The following is a 19,233-nucleotide window of genomic DNA, read 5'->3' as shown; positions in this document are numbered from 1 at the left end:
CTCAAGCACTACTAAAATGCAGGCTTCAGTTCTCCAACTAGCCACACAATATGGTGTCACTATTAATAGTGATCTGGATTTGTATTATTTTTCAACACATTGATCCAAACTTGCAGTGTGCTACAGTGCTTGTGTTATCTAGCAGCTGGAATTGGGTTATTTTGTAAAATGCGCCCATTTAAATAAAATCCACTTTTAAAAGGCTCATTTATTATAATGCTGCTTTCCATAACTAATGGTGCTTTAATTGTAATTTGGCAGTCACAATGAAGGCCTTATGGACACTCAGTGTTTACATGTGAGCTCATCTGCATTCCTTCTCGGGGTGGGTGGGGTATGTACATCTTCTAATCTAAGGATAGTACACCTATTAGATCATTTCTGGATTATCTAGCAGTTTTTATAGATTTCAACCTTAACAGTTTATATAGTGTTAAACATATTATTAACACAGCGATTTCACATTATCTTGCTTATTTTTATGTATGAGTAATATGGTATATATTGAGATATCATCCAAGTTTCCTTCCCTGGTTTGTCATATTCTGTTTATTCTATATACATATTTCAATAGTTAGACTGTATCAGTGATGTTCTCTTGTGGTGTGTTTTTATTTATTAATTTTTAACCCCAACATATCTTAATAGTTTAGAACCGTAAAAAGATTTAACCTCCAATCCTGCTTGCGTTTTTATTTTATAAATTTTTTCGATGTACACAGAAATATTCAAATACTGACATTTTTGCCAAAATATGCTGTCTCCATACCTAAAGTGGAAGAATGCAGGTCCCTTCTACAGAAGAGAGGTGAATACTAAACGTGCTGTCAGAGTTCAAGGCAAAATGCCAACCCATCCCTGAGCCCTTGTTGAGAAACCATTAGCAGATCGTAGCCTGTGTGTAGAATAAATTTTACATTTCTCCAGCTTCTTAGTGCTATTGTAATGTAGTTGGTGCAAATCTCCCTGCTGAAGTGAAACCTGTTGAACCTGTTACTGTTGAACCTTTGCTTATATAAAAAAGCAAAGGATCTGTTGGGATCGATTTTGTAATTGATCTAAATGGTGGTGGGTCTAAAAGCTGCCACTGTTCCACATTGACAGATTGTTTGTCATAACTTTTGTACTCCACTGCTTTTTTAGATCAGTTGAATAGAGCCCCTTAAAACCCTCTGTCCCCTGGGTAAGCTCTAAACAGGTTTCACTTTTTGTTTTTTGTTACCTTCATGGAGTTTTGCTTTCTGGTTCTTGTTCAATACCAGGACATTATTTACCTGACCTCTCCTCCTCTAGCATCTGTTGTGTGTGTTCAATTTAACACGGCTGTCTAGACTTGATAATCTAACTGTCTCTGGCGCAGTACAACAATACTGTACTCTGCATTGATCCACTGCATTTACCAAACCATAGACATACGTTTTTAATAATGTATTAAACTACTTGTATTAAATCTGATACGGTAGCTTAAATGCGTTTTGACCGTTCGGCATGTTGTTGCAAACTGACTTGCCGATTACTTCAAGTTGCGATGAGAATGAGGTACGATGTCTTGATTTGTGATTGTGTATTATGATAGGTATTCCAGTCATTGCTCCAGATTTTGTTTGCCAAAATAGTGGAGGAAGTGGTTTTATATTTAAATAATTTCTCCATAGACTCCATGAAGTGGAATGTTCCACTTGCTGTTTGTTAACACACTCCTATCAATTGGACTATTCTTGTAAATGAGTATAGTATACTTTTTACTTTTTAGACAGGTTAGCAACATGATTATTTTAGTATCCTAGCAACAGCCTTGTATTTGTCAGATGGAAAAATATATATTAAATAAAGCTACGCTAATTTAAGTTTTGGGCCTGTTCATTGCAGCTGATATCCTATTGGCCTCTTCGTGTTTGCTCAGCTTGAATTTATTTCAGTTGGTTCCGTTCGTACTGACTTCATAAGATTTATTTGATTGTACAACTTTTAACACATAATTTAAGAACTTGGTGGTCATGGCTCCATAGCATGTATGAAATTCTTCAGAATCTGCATTGTATAAATGAACTGTGGTCCGCTTTTACTCTGTGAAGGTAACAATATAATTCAGAGTAGTTTTATAGCAAAGCGCATGGCTCTTTCCTGATCTGCATTTCTTTTGTTTTCCTCTACCCTCGTTCTGTAGTGGTTTGCTGTAGGCACCTCTTTCATGTCGCACTAAATGCATTGTTGCACAGCGAAAGGTAACTAAGTAAGAACTTCTGCCAATGTCCTTGCAGGTCAGCACACAGAACATGAAGATGGGTGGTCTCCCGAGAACCACCCCACCCACCCAAAAACCTCCAAGCCCACCAGTGTCAGGGAAAGGAACGATTGGGTAGGTACCACCACACCGGTTCAGGGTGATGAGTGGGGCCAATTGCAATCTGATCCACTTTCACGCCTTATCAAGTTTAATTTCTGCTGGCCCTGCAGGGCTCAATGTAAAGCTGTTCAGATTCCATCCATCTGTGCCTGATGGTACGTGAGCACAGAGGACCGCAGCCCCCACATTGGATAGGCTGTTAATTAAAAAGAACAGAAATTAATCAACTGAGTTTTGGTCTGGTTCCAGCTGCTTGCCCTACATAACTTCATTCGCACATATTTTGTATAATGTAGGTCATGTTATTTCTGCCAGATGTAAATGCATGTAAATTGATTTGTATCATTTGAAACTAAATTTATAAATCGTGTGGTTCTCTAGCGGCCCGCACTTAAATAAACACTGACCTTCAAAAGCTTGCCCTTATTGAGACCAAACTGTGCTATCGTCCTACACATGGATTGATCATGTCTATAGAAGTCCTCAGGTTTTGTTATTCCAACCTGATGATTTTTTAAAATTTATTTATTTATTTATTTATTTGATTTAATTTATCGTAATGCCTAGAAGAGACTTGCTGTGAATTTAAACAAGACTTCTTTGGAGGAAACCAGTCGGGGGGGGGGGGGGGGGGTGGGGAGCGTATGCCTACAGTAAACAAGGCCCAGATAGATTATTGCTCACTGCTGGAAGACTATAAGCAAACTGTCCCCTGCCTCCTCTTATTAGATCACCAATGTCTGGCACTGACACAAAGCAAGAGGGACATTTTTTTTTTCTAATTAATACACATAGCAAGGGTTCCTCCTGTAAATCAAACCAGCCTTGGTGTGTATCTGCTTGTACTGCAGCATACCATTTCACAGCTTGGAATCCAACTGCAAAGTAAATCTGAGACCAACATTTGCTCGCCATAAGCAGCTCTGTTGTATGTTGGAAAGCCTGTTGCTTCTAGTTATCCATCTGGAAGCCATGTGGAGTTTTGTTTTGTCTTTTGCTTATGAAAAGCTTGTCTTTTTGCAACTTGAAAATGGTATTGTGCCACTGCAGATTTTTTATTTTTTTATTTTATTTTTTTTTAAGTAGGTGGGTATAATTTTAAACCCGTAATTGGAAATATCCCATTTAAGAAAATTCCAAGGTAAAGAAAGCAAGAAGTTTCAATAACATTTACATTACAAACTGGTTTTGAATTTTCCAGTAAGTTGGTTTTGTGTGCGATGCAGAATAACAGGAAAGACTTTAAAAAGATTTAAATGTTCCTTGGTGAAATCTTTAATTATATTACAGGCAAGAGTATTCATTTTAGTATTTACTTTAGATGTCGCCTTTACATCAACCCTCAGTTATGTATTTTAAAAAATTATTTGTTTATTTTATATGGCTTTAAATCATTCAGAATTTTAAAACTGGGACTTATAGTATTTAAATGAGAGCTGGAGTCATCTAAGATATGACCCACTGAATTCATTCATATTCACACAACAAAACATTATCAACTGCCACCTCCCAACCCTCCCACAGGCAGACATTATTTCTCATTTAAGCAGTTCCAGTATCCCTTGGTGGCATTAGTCCCAGAGTTGAGTTCCATTACCCAGTTACTCATAATTTCAACATTTAATGTTTTATTACAGTTATGGCCATGCCCAGTATCTTAAGGAAGAAAAAAAAAATTCACTACTCTTATCAGGGCTGTAAAAGTGTTCTCTATTCTCCTAAAGATGCTCTGTTTTCAGTCCTCCCCATCTTCCTAATTTCTACAGCATTCTGACTATACCCAAATAGTTTTGGTGTTTTGCTGGCATTTGGTGACTTCATGTTTTGTGAAATGTTTTATATCATTGTAAGAGTACATATGCACTGTGGTAGAAATATGTGGCAAAATAATTTCACATTCGTGTAATTTTAGATCAAAGATAAATTAAATATGTCTACCTTTCTGTGTCTTCCTCAAAAAAGGTTATTCTGCAGGTCCTGATTGGGACTAGCTGGATCCCCTTACTCTAATCTGTAGGTACAGAGAATGACTGGGAAAAAAAATTTAAACCGTTTTGAGTATACCAAGTATATTTGTGTCCACATCTCCTTCATAAGGTCACAAACTTGCATCCCTGTACCGGTAGTTGGATTGTTACTTCATCTTTCTAATAATCTACCAAGTCTTCTGTATTTCTAAATGAAAATGTCCACATTGGTTATGTTTATCAATTAAAATAAATGAATCCTTCAAAGGTGGAAGTCTCACTAGAGTATATGGGCCAGAATGTAATGTGTTTTAAAGCCGGAAACTATGTATCCACCAAATCGAAACCTGCTGCGTAGAGGTGAACTACTTCAGCAATTTCACACTGTGTTAGTGGATGGTAAAGATATAATGGGAACTTCAGGAGGTTTATGCCTGTTACACATCCCCACATCTTCAGCAAGGTGCTCCTGTCCAGGAGGGAGGGGCCTCTCTCTCCCCAAGCGAGTGCACACAAAAGATCTTTTCTCTCTAAATAGATCTGCAATCAACAGTAGTATGGCGTGCAGCACTCAATCAACACATCCTGCTTTGGACCGGAAGATGTTTTGTTTAGTCTGACTAGGATCGGCAGTTCTCCGGTTTCCAGTTCTGATCATTAATTTGAAGCCTCAGGACTTGCTGTAGAATGGCAGGATTACGTGGGCATCTGCATTTCAGTAAGAGGTTGTGGGTTAACCTAATCCTGTTTACAGCTTAACGTGAAGGATGAACAAAAAAAAAAACAATTGCACATTTTTGGCGCATATTTTTTGTTTTTTACATTTTTTCTTTTTTAATAATTAAACAAACAAATTTTTTATGAATCCTAAAATACTTTCATACCCTGCAGGCGACACTCTCCTTATCGAACCCTAGAGCCTGTTCGCCCTCCCGTGGTTCCCAACGACTACGTGCCGAGTCCGACACGCAACATGGTGCCCACTCAGCAACAGAGCCCGGTCCGAACTGCTTCTGTAAACCAGAGGAACCGCACATACAGGTACCTCCCGCTTCTGTGCTTACTGTACTTTGAACAAGCTCAGGTTGCCAGTAAAATGTACAGCCTGTCAGAACAGTGAGGAAAAGTGGGACACAGCCCCGTTCCCACATCTGCTTTTTGGACTGAAGACTTTACCGCTTCATAACTGCTGCTACTAAAACTCATACTCTGCTGTCTGCAAGTAAAACTCACACACAAAAAACACAAAAAAACAATAAGCTATATTACCATCATCATTATTTCCTTTTCAACTGACTTGTTTCGTAATTCACGGGGTTAACCATTTTATTGATTTTTTTTTCTTTTTTTCTGGTCAAGTATCCTCTAATTACATGATGTTGAGACACTACAAAGTTCTTAAGTTTTCCGAAGAGCTTTTTTTTTTTCTGGTTTCTGCTTGGAATTGCTTCATTTAACTAGAAATAATGAGATTATAAATTTTGGGGCGAACCAGATACTGTGGCGAGCGGTACAATCTGATATTAAACTGCATAGTGCAACACTCCATCCAATTTGTAGCACTAAGTGCTGGGCACTGTTTGAGAGAGGCAGAAAAAGCTCAATTGTTATAGCGAGATCAGTTAAGGTTTTAAGCTAAACTTATAAATGTCCATGCTTTGCATTGATGGGACTGCATTGCCTACAGCAACTTGCCTTGAGTAGCTTCAAGCTCCCTAAAAGACTTTGAATTCAACGTGTGGTCATGGAAGCACAGAAATGTTAGAAATGTGTGCAAAGCGAACCAGTCCAAAAAGTTGGGAAATGAATCCTGATCCTTAGTTTCGTGTTACAGATGCAAAGTGTCAACACATACACAAGACATAGTAGATACCCAAGCCCACCAATTCAAGCCAATGTTAACGTAAAAATCACTTTTATAAAAAACTGATCCACAATAACAGATTCTGGACCATTTTCTGCGATCTGCAAAACTGGCTGCATCCTGCCTTAACAGAATCACTGCTACTCTGAGCCCAACTGTGTCGATACAATCGGGGCTTCTTCAGGGCTGCCAGTTTTGAACAAAACAGCACTGCCTTTGCCAACAAAAATACATAAATTACTTAAAAATACCACACAGAAGAGTAGCTAGTGATCGTGGCCTAAGAATCCCTTCTCACTTCATCACATCCCATATAGGATGTTGCTAATGTATCTAAAGTCACATTGTATGCTCTACTTCATGAAATGCCAACATGTCAGAAGACACTTCAGAAGAAATGGAATTTTTCAATTACAGCTCAAGTAATAGTAGCCTTGCATTTCCAGCAACTATTCTAATTAAAACTCAAGTCCCAGGATGTTTGTTTAATTATTTACTATTTATTATTTAATTACTTATGTATTCATTCATTTATTTTCAATACATCAATTGATTTTCTGATTACCCCCATCTACCATGTGTCATTAAGCTTACTGCTACTGCTGTAACATGCTTGGTTGTTTTTAGGGTAGGTCTGTTCTGTACATGCTGAAGCCAGAAAATACAGCTATTTACCAATACATAATGTGTCTCACTTTGAATCCACTGTTCCTACACTACATCAGATGAATTGTTTTAATTGAAACTATGAAGAAGTCTGCTAGAATTGAGATCCCACATTATCTGAGGGTTTTAAAATGACTGATATATTTCTAGCTGGACTGTTAACCCTTATGAAAGTGTACCGTGATATTTAAGTTTTCCCATGCTTATACTATGCATGTATCAGTTTACCCTGATTTTTTACTCCATTGTTTTAATATTCTTTACTATACCTCCCTATTCTTTACAGTGCTTACCTATGCTTCACCATACTTTCAATATACCTTATTACACTTGGCTATACTTTTACAATGGGAAACTTTTTTATAAAGTGGTCTACAGTGCATATTTAATAGTTGCTTTTGTATTCCTATCTTGCATTCCCCAATTTAAACAATTATTTTCATAACTGTTGAATTGGCTGTATTCAAGCATATTGTGTATTGCAGCTGCACAATTTTAAAATAGAATTTGAAATGAAAAGGCTTTTCATGCAAGCCTACTCTTTCTAGCTCAGGCCCTCCTGCAGTATTCCAAAACGTCTACAGTGTCCTCTGGTATTCCATTTGATTTAGTTCTGCAATTCAGATTAAAACTGCGAAAGATTTTTTTTCACAGATTCAAAACTATAGGATAGATTATTAAAGATTATTAAAGCCATCTACTTCAAAACATCACTGGCATATTTTTGTTTATTTTGAATTAAGTAACTGCTTTAATCTGTTCTAATACAAAACTTGTCTTTTGAAGTTGATTTTCAGTGACTTGTTTTGGATATTTTGTAACCCCCTGCCTTCCCTCTGAACAGCAGCAGTGGGAGCAGTGGAGGCAGCCACCCGAGCAGCCGGAGCAGCAGTCGAGAGAACAGCGGCAGTGGCAGTGTAGGCATCCCCATCCCCATCGCTGTGCCCACCCCCTCCCCACCCAGCGTCTATCCAGGTAAGGAGCCGTGGGGACCCCCTCCCCTCCCTCAGTCTTTGCATGACCACGATCTTTCACTTTTGATCTGATACAGCAAGTGGTAAAGTCAATACGTTTTTGACCCAGATTTTAATGGCTATTTGAAACTGGTAGAGCCAAACTTGGATGTCTTCTATTGGTTTGCATAGTTTCTTCTCAAGAACGTGAAAAAAATCAGATAAGCGTTGTGATTGATGTTGCTGCACATATCGATATATCTATTTTTTATTTGATTAACTTATTCATAATGTGCTTACTAATTGACATGATCTCACTCTTTGCTTTACCTCTTTCTGAATTATGCTCCCAAAATTTAATTGTTCAAACCATATTAAAAGAAAAGATCTAGGTTCCCAGGTGGCTCGCCTGGTAAAATCACAGGTTGTGGTGTGCAGTCTGCGTGTGTCAGTCAGGTTCCTGTCCTAGCTGTGCAAAGTTCTCCATTATCTGAATTAAAATTCTGTTTCACATTTTAATTCAGATTGTGTTTTTCTCAACATCAAGCTAGCAACTGAATCAATTCAAATTAACAGCTCAGACACTTTTACTTTTTATTTATAGAAGTGTTTTTCTAGCCCTTAAATCAAATTAAGTCCCTGTAATTTGATTTAAGGGCTAGAAAAACACTTCTATAAATATTCAAATGAGGCTTTCACCCTTGTGAAGGAGAGCAGAATTCACTATGTAACGAATTAGGCCAGTCATTTCTGTGGGAACGCTGTGTTCTCCTTTAAGATAATTATGTTCTGATTGAAGGCAGATTTCTGGTTTTGTTGAAGCCAAGAGACTCCCACTCTGCCTTAGACAGCAACTGAAGACAGCTGTTCAGTGTGGCAATGTTTAACTAAGGAAAGTTGACTGCTTAAGTGTAGGACTTGACTAATAAAAGAAAAAACTGACTAGACTCGGTTACCAAACTATCAATTGTTGAGGACATTGTGCTTTATTGGATATAAAGTAAACGTTGGTATTTGTATGAGCAGATGTGCGTTCTGAGGTTGAGGCAGACGAATGAAGAGTAAGCTTTAGTCCCAAACTACTGTTTCCACCTCTGGTAACTCGATCCTGCTTGGTTTCGTTGATTCGGCGCTTCGGTTTGAACTGAAGTATTTTAAGTGTCTTCTAACGGTTGTTATTGCATTCAAATAATAATTTGAAATACAATATTTGCTGCTGTCTTTAGTATAAAATGTTGATTTAAACAGAGTGGGTAAACTCTCGTCTAATAGTACCTTTTATATGTGATTCCCTTCCGTTAAATAATTCTATATTCAATTTATTAAATACTGGTGCTGTTTCCATAATGAATAGACCCCATTTTGGTGGTTCCAGTCTATAACGGTCTGTTTTATATAAATTTTTTTATATATATATTTTATATTGTGCACTGACGAATTCTGTATAATATCAAAAAGATGGTAGAAACGGCAGATTCAGAGAAACAAAACCTGTTGTGGAAATCCCTGTTGACGCTCCTTGCCTAGTGCTTGCTTTAACATTGCAGGAGTGCTTTACTAGAAAAGTAGCCAGCTACTAACTGCACTAAAAGGCTTTCTAATCCCAACTAACACTTTCCTTTTATTAAAACCTTTTCTTCTGATTCTCCTCTTCTACCCACCTCAACTCCCTCTCCCAAAGCCCCTGCTGGCTCAGCTGGTACAGCACCTGCCCCTACTGCCCCATCTGCGCCCCCCAACCCTCTCCCTCCTGCCCCTGCCCCCTCTCCCACCCCTCCCTCGGAGGTGACTGCAGGAGCTCAGCAGTCTACTGCTGACTGCTTCACCTCTCCAACTCCCCCTGCTGCTGCTGCTGCTGTAACTACTGCTCCTGCTGTGACAGGTGAGTCTGCCCCCCCCCCCCCACGCTCTTTTCAGGCTGGCAGTTGAAACATCAGCAGTGTCTTAAACGAAAAACAAGCACGCTTCACCTGTGAATCCATTCCCGTTCCAGATATGTCACCAGAAATGATGGTTGTGATCCACCACTCCACCCATACGCATTCTCACATAGCTTCATCCTGCACTGAGGCCGTGGTTTTTGAGGAGATTCAGGAGGGAGCTTGTGCACATCAGTTTGCTTCTAGCTAAGGCTTCAAAATACCATTGCAATGCAGACTCGAACTGGTCATGTCAACTGAAATTAACAGCACGTTTTCTTTTGCCCCCAGTAAATCACTTATTTAAGAATAAAGGAAAAATTTCTCACAAATAAGGGATGGAAATAAGACTCCTATTGCATAGCAGTTTCCCCCAATTAGTTCTTTGTAGCCACAGTGTATAGGTAATAAGCTCAAGTATGTCTGATCCAGGAATGGATCCAGGTGCTATGCAATGGGAGTTTTATTGCCATCCATGTACAAAAAAAAATTATAATTTTGAACAAGCAACAATGATGTGGTGGTTTTTTTTTTTTGCCTTCTAGTGCAAAGCGATTGTATATGCACACTTTAAACAAATTTTAAGTAAGCCTGGTGGTGTGTATCAGTTCTAGCTGCTTGCTTTCTTTATTTGATGGTAATTTGGTAATCTGTACTCCCTTTCCTGACCGCTGGCTTTTTGTGCAGGGTGATCTTTCTACCATCCCATGTGTTTGTCTGTTAAGGGATGGTGAGTAGATGGTATAACCAGCCCAATGTGGGCCCTTTCTGTGGTAGCTGCCTGAAAACCTGTGAAACACCCGCAACATTATTTAGCTGTCTCTTAATTTGCAGATTTTTTATTTATTTTTTTAATTCCTTGTGATGCATGAAAGCATGATGTCTGTTTTTTATAGGGTTTGGGGTGTAAAGTGTTAGAAAGAATGATTAGCAGTCTAGGTAATGCATGTTAATATTTATAACAGCCCTTTCCTTATCACTTTGCTGTAGCTCCACCAATCATCATTGAAGGTTTAAGGTCAGGGCTGAGAAAAGGTTAAGCATTGTTTGTAGAGTCTATAATGAGCTAATCAGTAAGAAAGCTGCTGGCATAAATTGAGTGGGCCCAAACATCTGACAGGCTTAAAGTTAAACTGAGAGAATTGAAAATGTCTTTCTGACATTAATGGAAGCTCTGGCAAATATTTAAATAAGACGAGATAAGCCTTGGATCAATCAGTTGCAGGTTGAAGAAATCATTATATTTAAAGTTGTTTTCAGATTTGTGATTTACTCACTATGACTTTAGCTGCTTGGTGTGATGTTTTCGGGCTCAAGTTGGACCAAACAGGTGTGAGAGCGATACTGTATGTTACATTCTTTTAACAAGGTGACTGCAGTTCAGGATTTGGGACCACCTGAGACATTTAGTTTGTCTTCATATCTCGTCCGTATTTCCTTCTGCTTGTTCCAGGTCAAACTCCCCAGTTCTACAGTATGAATAGACCAGTGTCCCGACATGTAGCGCCAACAGCGGGGGGCTCTCTACCCTACAGGCGCCCTCCTTCAGTCCTGTCCCAGACCAGCCTGCAGAACCACATCAATGGAGGCCCCTATTGCAACCAGAGTCAAGGTAAGGATGCCGAAGCTAGTCTGACATTGGTAATCTTGCACTGCAGGGTACATCAGCAGGCTCATGATTGCCGCCTCATGCACTAGAAAAAACATTAAGAATACAGTCTGTGTTCAAAAAGTTTATTATTTTACTAGTAGTAGAGGCTTATTGCTATGATATATTGTTTGCCTATTGTAATAACTATTTGATAACAATATGTTTTTGATTAGTGCAAATTAGTTTTTATTGCAGCAAGGTATTTGACTCCCAAGATGATAAATGCTGTATTTTAATCCACAATAACACCTTTGCAGAATCCTACATAATGAGAACTATACAGAACATTAGCAGGTCAATGTTTTGAAGCTGAGGTTTTTTTCTTTTCCTCCAAACTCCTCCTGCTCCGGTTAAGAGGGTGTTTGTCTTACTAACAGGAACCTGCTGCCTCCTGGTCAAGCAGTGTTCTGCTTTAAGCAATCGGCTTCTTTCATGTCAGCGTTTGTCTGTAGCTTGGACTAACCTGCTGCTTTTGTTTTTTGTTTTCTTCTCCCTCTTTTGCCTCTATCTGTCTCTCTCTTCTCTCCTTTTGCTCTTTCTCTCTCTATCTGGAGCAGCCTCCCTTGCTCCCCCACCCCCCTCTATCCTACAGATCACTCCACAGCTCCCGCTGATGGGCTTCGTGGCGCGGGTCCAAGAGAACAGTAAGTGGTTCACCTCGGTACTCCTGCGCTATTGGGCAGCACAGACATGTCAGATGACCTTGAGTGTGCTGGGCAGATCATATGTATCCGATAAACTTTGTCTGGTCACTGGTATACATCCAGCACCATATAACATAAATACACAATACTTAATACTGTCTGAATAATCTGGAAGCATTTGAAAAGCTGGTACTGTACAATGGACACACTAGGCCATTTAAAAAATAAAAATAAAAAAAATTAGGCTGTTTACTTTCAGACCTACCTTCCAAGAACTCCTAAACTTGGTAGGACTTGTGTTACTCTTGAACTATCACAGTTTCCATATATTTTAGTTTTACAGTCTAAACGCATGAATTGATATACTGGTCGGTCCCTCTTGTTCACAATTGAACTGTTTATTTGGAAATCCTTTACTGTAAATAGTTTGTCAAAATTCCAGTGCATTTAATCCTATGTGCGGATGAAAAATAACATGCGGCACAATTATAAAGTAAAAAAAAGACAACCTACACAGGCTTTCCGGTCCTCTTTCCCATACTGTATGAGATTTACCTTTCTCTTTTTCAATACAGGGATAGAAATAAGATTCCTATTGCATAGCAGTTTCACCCATTCCAGGTTTTAGTATGTGCTTGATTATCCCCAGTATATATGTAGCAAGGTCTGGTGTGTTTTATTAAACTCGTAGTAAAACTAGGAATGGGTCAAACTGCTATGCAATTATTTCCTAATATATATTACACTTATTTCCATCCCTGTAATAAGAGGCAACCCTCATGTGATGTATTAATCTAGAAAATTAAGTCTTAAACCATGAGAAATGTCAATAGTAATAAAACAGTAATTCAGTAAAGGATTTTAGAAGGTAGTTTAACTGTTATAAAATGATTAAAATAGGACCCTTCCACGCCTAGGCAAGTACAAGCTGCATATGACCTAAATAACGTTTTAGTGTGTTTATTACAGAGCTGGGTGCATATCAATCTGTCAAGTGTAGCCTACCGTGACCAAACTCTTATTTCCATTATGGCCTTATAAAGACTGTTAATGTCCTCATCCAGGCCAGTTCAGACCTTGAGGCTGATTTAAGGGCAGTCCTTTTGTTTTTGTCCGGTCATATGGAATGAAATAAGTACAAATTCACCCCAATTATTTATTTATTTATTTATAAGCAGACATTTGTAGCCTAAACCTGCCAAATTAGAGATGTCACTGATATGCTGTTTAACAGTCAAGTGGAACGAATGGCACACAGTTGTCTTCAGCTGACAGCTGAATTATAAATGTGGCTTTCCAGCTTTTTCAGGTAGTGGGATTGTACCTGTAGTAGCTGTCTAAAGGAGAATTACTGTACCTTTTTAATATATCGCAAGGACTCAGTATTTTTCAGCTCCCTATAAAATGTACTGATTGGAAAGTAATATAAATGAGCAATGTAATAAAGGCATAGTTGGCTAGAAAACATGCCAATTATAATAAGTGTAGCTGTAACAGCAAGGGTTGTTAGTGTCAGTATCCAGCTCTGATCTGCTGCTGTGAAAACTGATCTAGAACCCAGATGTCCGTAGACTTCAATCTTGATATTATAAAATTGTCAATGTTGAAACATTATTCTACTATGACAGAGCCGTTACTTGTAAAAAAAAAAAAAAAAAAAAAGAATACATTACTAAGCAAGCACTTAATTTATTTGTAAAGCAATTGGCAGAATTGCTACAACCAAGAAATATTGAAGAGGTGGGTATTTCTTTGGGGAGCAGGGGAAATGTGGTTTTCTGAGTTCAGAGTCCAGCCGTCAATCATCCCCTCTCTACCTCTCGTACTTTTTTCCATTGATTGGCTTTCAACTGTATTTTGACATATTTGATATGTATTTCATTACTGTATGTATTGAATTGAAGGCAACCATTCACAACAGCATAGTTACAAAAAGGAAACCCATAACCCACAAGTTTTACACTGCCTGTCCATGGACTAGCACTGGAGTACTTTAGAACTCAAAATGAGTTGAGCTCATGTACTTGAATGTATTTATTTGCAATTCCCACCTGTGTGGCTGGTGAGATACATATATCTTTAGACTGCTGTGGGGAATTTACATCTGTAGAAGTGTTTTACACAGAGTTTAAACAGGATTCATTTGCTGCCTGTGGAGCACCTACTTTAGTAGTGTGTCAAGTTTAAATGGCTACTTGGTTTTGAGAGCTTAGATAACAAAGTGCCCATGTTGTTTATTTACATAATAATTAAAAAAAGCTTAATTACAATGTTTGTTTATAACCCTTCGAAATGCAATTTAGTGTTAAGATTGTTAATTCTGTGTTTTGGGTTAATGTTCAAGGGCTAGTCATAATTCTGTTTAAGTGATGATGTACACAGTTTTAAACATGGAGTGTAAACACTTACCCAGGCATGATGTACAGGATGGTGTTGAGTTCGGATTTTTTTAATAATCAAATCACATTTTTGAAAGGGTTATGTTATGAGGTTAAAAACCCCACATTCACACAGTGGTATTCCTAAACTGGCTTAAGGGCTTTGTCTTGGCTTCTATCAAAATGCCTTTGAAAAGCACTGTGATTCATATTTTCATCCCACGTACCCTAAAAATAAGGTGTTTGTGTGTTTTATTTGTTGTCTTTTTATGTAGAAGAATGACTTAATAGATTTATATTATGTTAAGATTATGCTTCCTAAAAAGGGAAGGTATTCAGATAAACAGCAAGTATATTGTACCCTTGAAAAAAGCCCTTGTTAACGCAGCCTTTTCCTCCTGGTTTTTTAATTTTAATTTATTTATTTTTTTTTACTGTATTGGTCTTTGCTGTAGCAGTTGGTTCTGAAGGCCGTGCGAAGCAGCTCTGTGTTAAGCGACGTGACGGTGTGTTTGATTCCTCAGTTTCAGACGCTCCCCCGCCCCCTCCCCCTGCGGACGAGCCTGTGTTGACGAGTCCCGCCCCCGTGACGAGTCCCCTCCCCCGCCCCCTCCCCCAGAGGACTATGAAGAGGAGGAGTCTGCAGTGGTGGAGTACAGTGACCCCTATGCCGAGGAGGATCCTCCTTGGGCTCCCAGGACCTACCAAGAAAAAGGTATGCATGTCTGCATTTTCATAGGCATGGCTAGCTCTGTTATAATAACTAGGGGTGGGCAACGAAGATTGTATATCAATGTTGTGAACGTATTTTGATATTGGTAGTATCAAAGACTTCCAAAACACAGACATATAATAACACGATTGCAATGAGTGAGAGAGAGAGAGAGAGAGATTAACTGATATTTACATATGGAAAGTAATAACTTACTTTAACTTAGTGGTGCTTTGCTTCACAATATCGTTGGAGAAAAACAAGGTCTTGTTATATTTTATGATTCCATCATCAGCCACCTCAAAACCAAAATATTTCTATACTTCACTGCACACAGACATTCCAGAAATAATTGAATCACCTGCTTTGTGTGTAAATGCTGACTCAGAGTATTAACTACGGCGGGTTTTGCATTATTTTGAAATGTGTTTTCATGTTTTCTTTATAATACTGAAGGTTCACATTTTCAAAAATGCATTAGTAGCGTATGCAATGAATCGCTGACACATGCGCATATCTCTAAATAATGCAAAACGGATGGTGAATGGTGCTTATGCAGCATGCAAATAACAGCGCTACCTCTGTGACTTTGAAGGGCAGTTATTACATTTGTCAATTTTATTTATTTAAATGTTACCTGTCTTTTAAAAAAATTGTAATTTGCTGTTTTTGTGTCATTTACTGATTTTAGTGTTTGTGTGTCATTATAATTACATTGTGCATAGTCTGTTTTTATAAAAGTACTCTCCAAACTAATCAAATTAATTTTTTTCTACTATGTGTTTGTAGTGTCAAATAGACAAGGTGACAGCAGAAATAAGCATAAGGGCATGCTGTTTTTAGATTCTTGAAGAATGAGAAGCTGCATAGTTTGAGTAGGGTGTAAAATTCAGAGTTCCAGTTGTTTTTATTATTGTTCAGTTCATTGCATTACCTTTAGTATGCCTAACACATCTACTAATACATTTAACAGTACACAACACTAAACCATTTTGTTTTACTTTCACAAAACTGTTTAAGTACTAATGTGTTATACGCAAGTGTGTGTGTGTGTGTGTGTGTGTGTGTATATATATATATATATATATATATATATATATATATATATATATATATATATATATATATGTATATATATATATATAGTGTATATATATATATATATATATATATATATATATATATATATATATATATATATATATATAATATATAATTCCACACACTTTACGTTGTAACCTGACAACATCTCTTTTTTTATTGATAAAGGAAATGATCTATCATTATATTGATATTGGTGCCCATAACCACGGGTAATAATAAAACTTTTTTTTTTTTGTTTTTTTGTTTTTGTTCCTGGGTAGTAAGTGTTATTTCCTAATTGCTTATGCCTCAAAAGTATAGAAAATGGCTATTATTCCCCACAAACTTTGCTTTTGTGACCAGGACAGTGATATTTTGAAATATCACTATTTCCAATGAGAAAACGGGTGCTTTTGTGTCTTTACAGTATAATCGTAAATCTCGAAAAACTACTTACTTCTAAATCTTTTGTAGTCATTTTTGTATTACTTTAGTATAAATACATGTTAATTTGGATTCATATGTTGTTTTTTTCTGACTTTGTGAACGAAGACACAAAAGCGGCCGTTTTCCCATTGGAAATAGTGATATTTCAAAATATCACTGTCCTGGTCACAAAAGCAAAGTCTGTGGGGAATAATAGCCATTTTCTATACTTTTGAGGCATAAGCAATTAGGAAATAACACTTACTACCCAGGAACAAAAATTGTGTTATATAGTGTAATAATTCAAAATCTGAAATCCTGTAACCAGTTTCCCAGGTGGTTGCTTGTGTTTTGGTTAACTGGTTGGTAAGGCCAGTGGTAACCTGCTAACTTTATCCTGGTGACCATTTCTTCCTATTATGGGAGACTGTCTCAAGGCATTTAATGCCAAGCTGGATTTGCTTCAGTGCTCTTTACAGTTGTCTTCATCTGCGTTTGATAAATGAATGAATTCATTAAAAGTGTTTATTTTACTGTGATTTGAGAGCTGTAATAAGCAAAAAAAAAAAAAAAAAAAAAGGACTTGGTGATTGTCCTGGAGTGTTGCGTATTACATAAATGTCACCGTTCATTAAAAGTGTCACCTGTTTGTTTGTTTTTTTTGTGCAAATGTAGCAATGTTTACACATTTTGCATATTTTTAGCCTTTGGGGATGTCGGGCATTCAAACAACTGACATGTTTTCTCAATGTCCCACGACGCACACTCAAGGATAGTTTTGCTATGAAGGCACTTTTTTTTTATCATTGTGGTTACATCCAGTGCACAATTGAAAGGGTGGATAGAGGAAAAATGGTTACCATTACCTTTCTTGATAAAAGTAAATTATATATATAAAACAATTACACTAACTACTTCAAAGTTTGTTTGTTCAGCATACCCCTTTAATTTATTAGTTGTTTTCCTTGTTTTAATTTTAATGTCTTCCTCATGTACAAAACCCCATACCTCCTATATAAATACACACACACACGTTTTGATTAAATATTTCCCTTCAAACTGGGTTGCTTCTGCTGCAGTATACTGCTAATACCAACAACTGGAGGGTAGATACATGTCTGTGCATAAAGATGCTGAACACTTGTGTATCCCAATTTCTCAGCACATTCAGTTTTTGTTCCTTAATTAATATTCTTGTATTTTTAGTTCGAGAGAGAGAAATATATTCTTTCACATATTTGCTATACCACACAGGCGCAGATGTTTCTTACTGCAGTGGTAGGTGGTTGCCATTCGGGTACCAGCAATGGTAGTCCTAGTGCGGGAGTGCATACACAAACACAGTGTAATAAATACAGTCAAAATGGCTAGAAATTAAGTTTGCCATCAAGCTGCTCCCACTAAAAGGGGAGGCCCAGCCATAGAAACCTTCTCCCTGATACACACAGATACACTAGGAATGATTTAAACACAGTGCTGACAACCCCAGTTAGACACATGATGGTTGCATATTTGGTTCACTCCCCCTGGATGTACACACAGTCAAACTGGTAAACCAGGAACAAAGGACTGGCTTTCCAGCTATGTAGCCAGGGTTAATTGATAATCAATTGCTCATTTAACACCTGGCCACATCCCACTCTTGTCCTAATGTAAAAAGATTCCCTAACCCCAGCCCTGTCGTATCAAGCATAAACTACAATTTTAAACGGAATTCATTTCACAAGAAAACAAAAAAACCCTATTTAGATGTGCAGGAGCTCAGCCCTGCCACAGTGGCCTTAGTAATGCAACTTTATATTGCCGTCAATAGGAGCAACTCAGGGCTGTGAAAAAGAAGCCTTAATTGTGAGGTAGTCTTTATACTAAGGTGACCTTAAAGGGAGCTCTTACTGCTCTGTCTGTTAGAACAGTGTGTGTATTTTATATTTCTAAACGTTCCTTTTCTCACCTCAGTTGTGGCGATCTACGACTACTCGAGGGACAAGGAGGATGAGCTGTCTTTCCAGGAGGGCTCCATCATCTACGTGATCAAGAAGAACGACGACGGCTGGTACGAAGGGGTCATGAATGGCACAACGGGCCTCTTCCCTGGGAACTATGTGGAGTCCATCATGCATTACGCCGAATGAGCCCGGCAGTGTTACTTTGGACAAGGGAGGAACGGGGGGGGGGAGGCAGTCCTTCAAGATCCAAAAGGCTTGAGGAGATCCAAAGTAAATCACGCACACTCTGAAAAAACAAGCAAAATAGAAAATTACAGAATAAAATGAAGGGTACTATTGTAATAAAGCCACTGTCTTTTCTTTATTGTATGAAGAAATGGATTGAAATGGTGTGATGTGTTTGAACAGAGCTCTTCCTGCAGCCGGGAACAACCCAAGAGGGGTTTTATTTTTTGGTCGAGCAAGCCGACACTTTTACATCTGGAAACTGTGTGTGGGGGTTGACCGATATACACTTATTTTAAAAGGGTCCACTAATCTGAAATTGCACATCTGTCCTCAATGTCAATCAACAGTTAAGGAAAGGACATTATCAGATTCTTAAATTTAGACTATTTGTATGTAGCAGTATCCAAATGGTAGATCTTGATTTAAAAGGGATTGTAACCATCCTGGGT

The 19,233-nt window shown here is 38.0% G+C and overlaps 1 protein-coding gene across 1 annotated transcript in view; it reads left to right on the top strand.

The window, feature by feature from the left end:
• LOC121323196 (abl interactor 2-like) overlaps positions 1-18,902 on the top strand; it is a 58,134-nt gene extending 39,232 nt beyond the window's left edge. Inside the window, 9 exon segments of the mRNA XM_041264092.1 lie at positions 2,262-2,359; positions 5,206-5,355; positions 7,689-7,819; positions 9,479-9,679; positions 11,170-11,328; positions 11,925-12,011; positions 14,914-14,975; positions 14,978-15,104; positions 18,567-18,902. Of these exon segments, the coding sequence (XP_041120026.1) occupies positions 2,262-2,359; positions 5,206-5,355; positions 7,689-7,819; positions 9,479-9,679; positions 11,170-11,328; positions 11,925-12,011; positions 14,914-14,975; positions 14,978-15,104; positions 18,567-18,742 (1,191 nt within the window). The 3' untranslated portion in view covers positions 18,743-18,902.
• The last annotated feature ends 331 nt before the right edge of the window (positions 18,903-19,233 follow it).

Source organism: Polyodon spathula, chromosome 11, assembly GCF_017654505.1.
Source record: "Polyodon spathula isolate WHYD16114869_AA chromosome 11, ASM1765450v1, whole genome shotgun sequence".
NCBI lineage: Eukaryota > Metazoa > Chordata > Actinopteri > Acipenseriformes > Polyodontidae > Polyodon > Polyodon spathula.
Note: the sequence above shows the minus strand (reverse complement) of the source record. Positions and strands in the feature narration are given on the sequence as shown.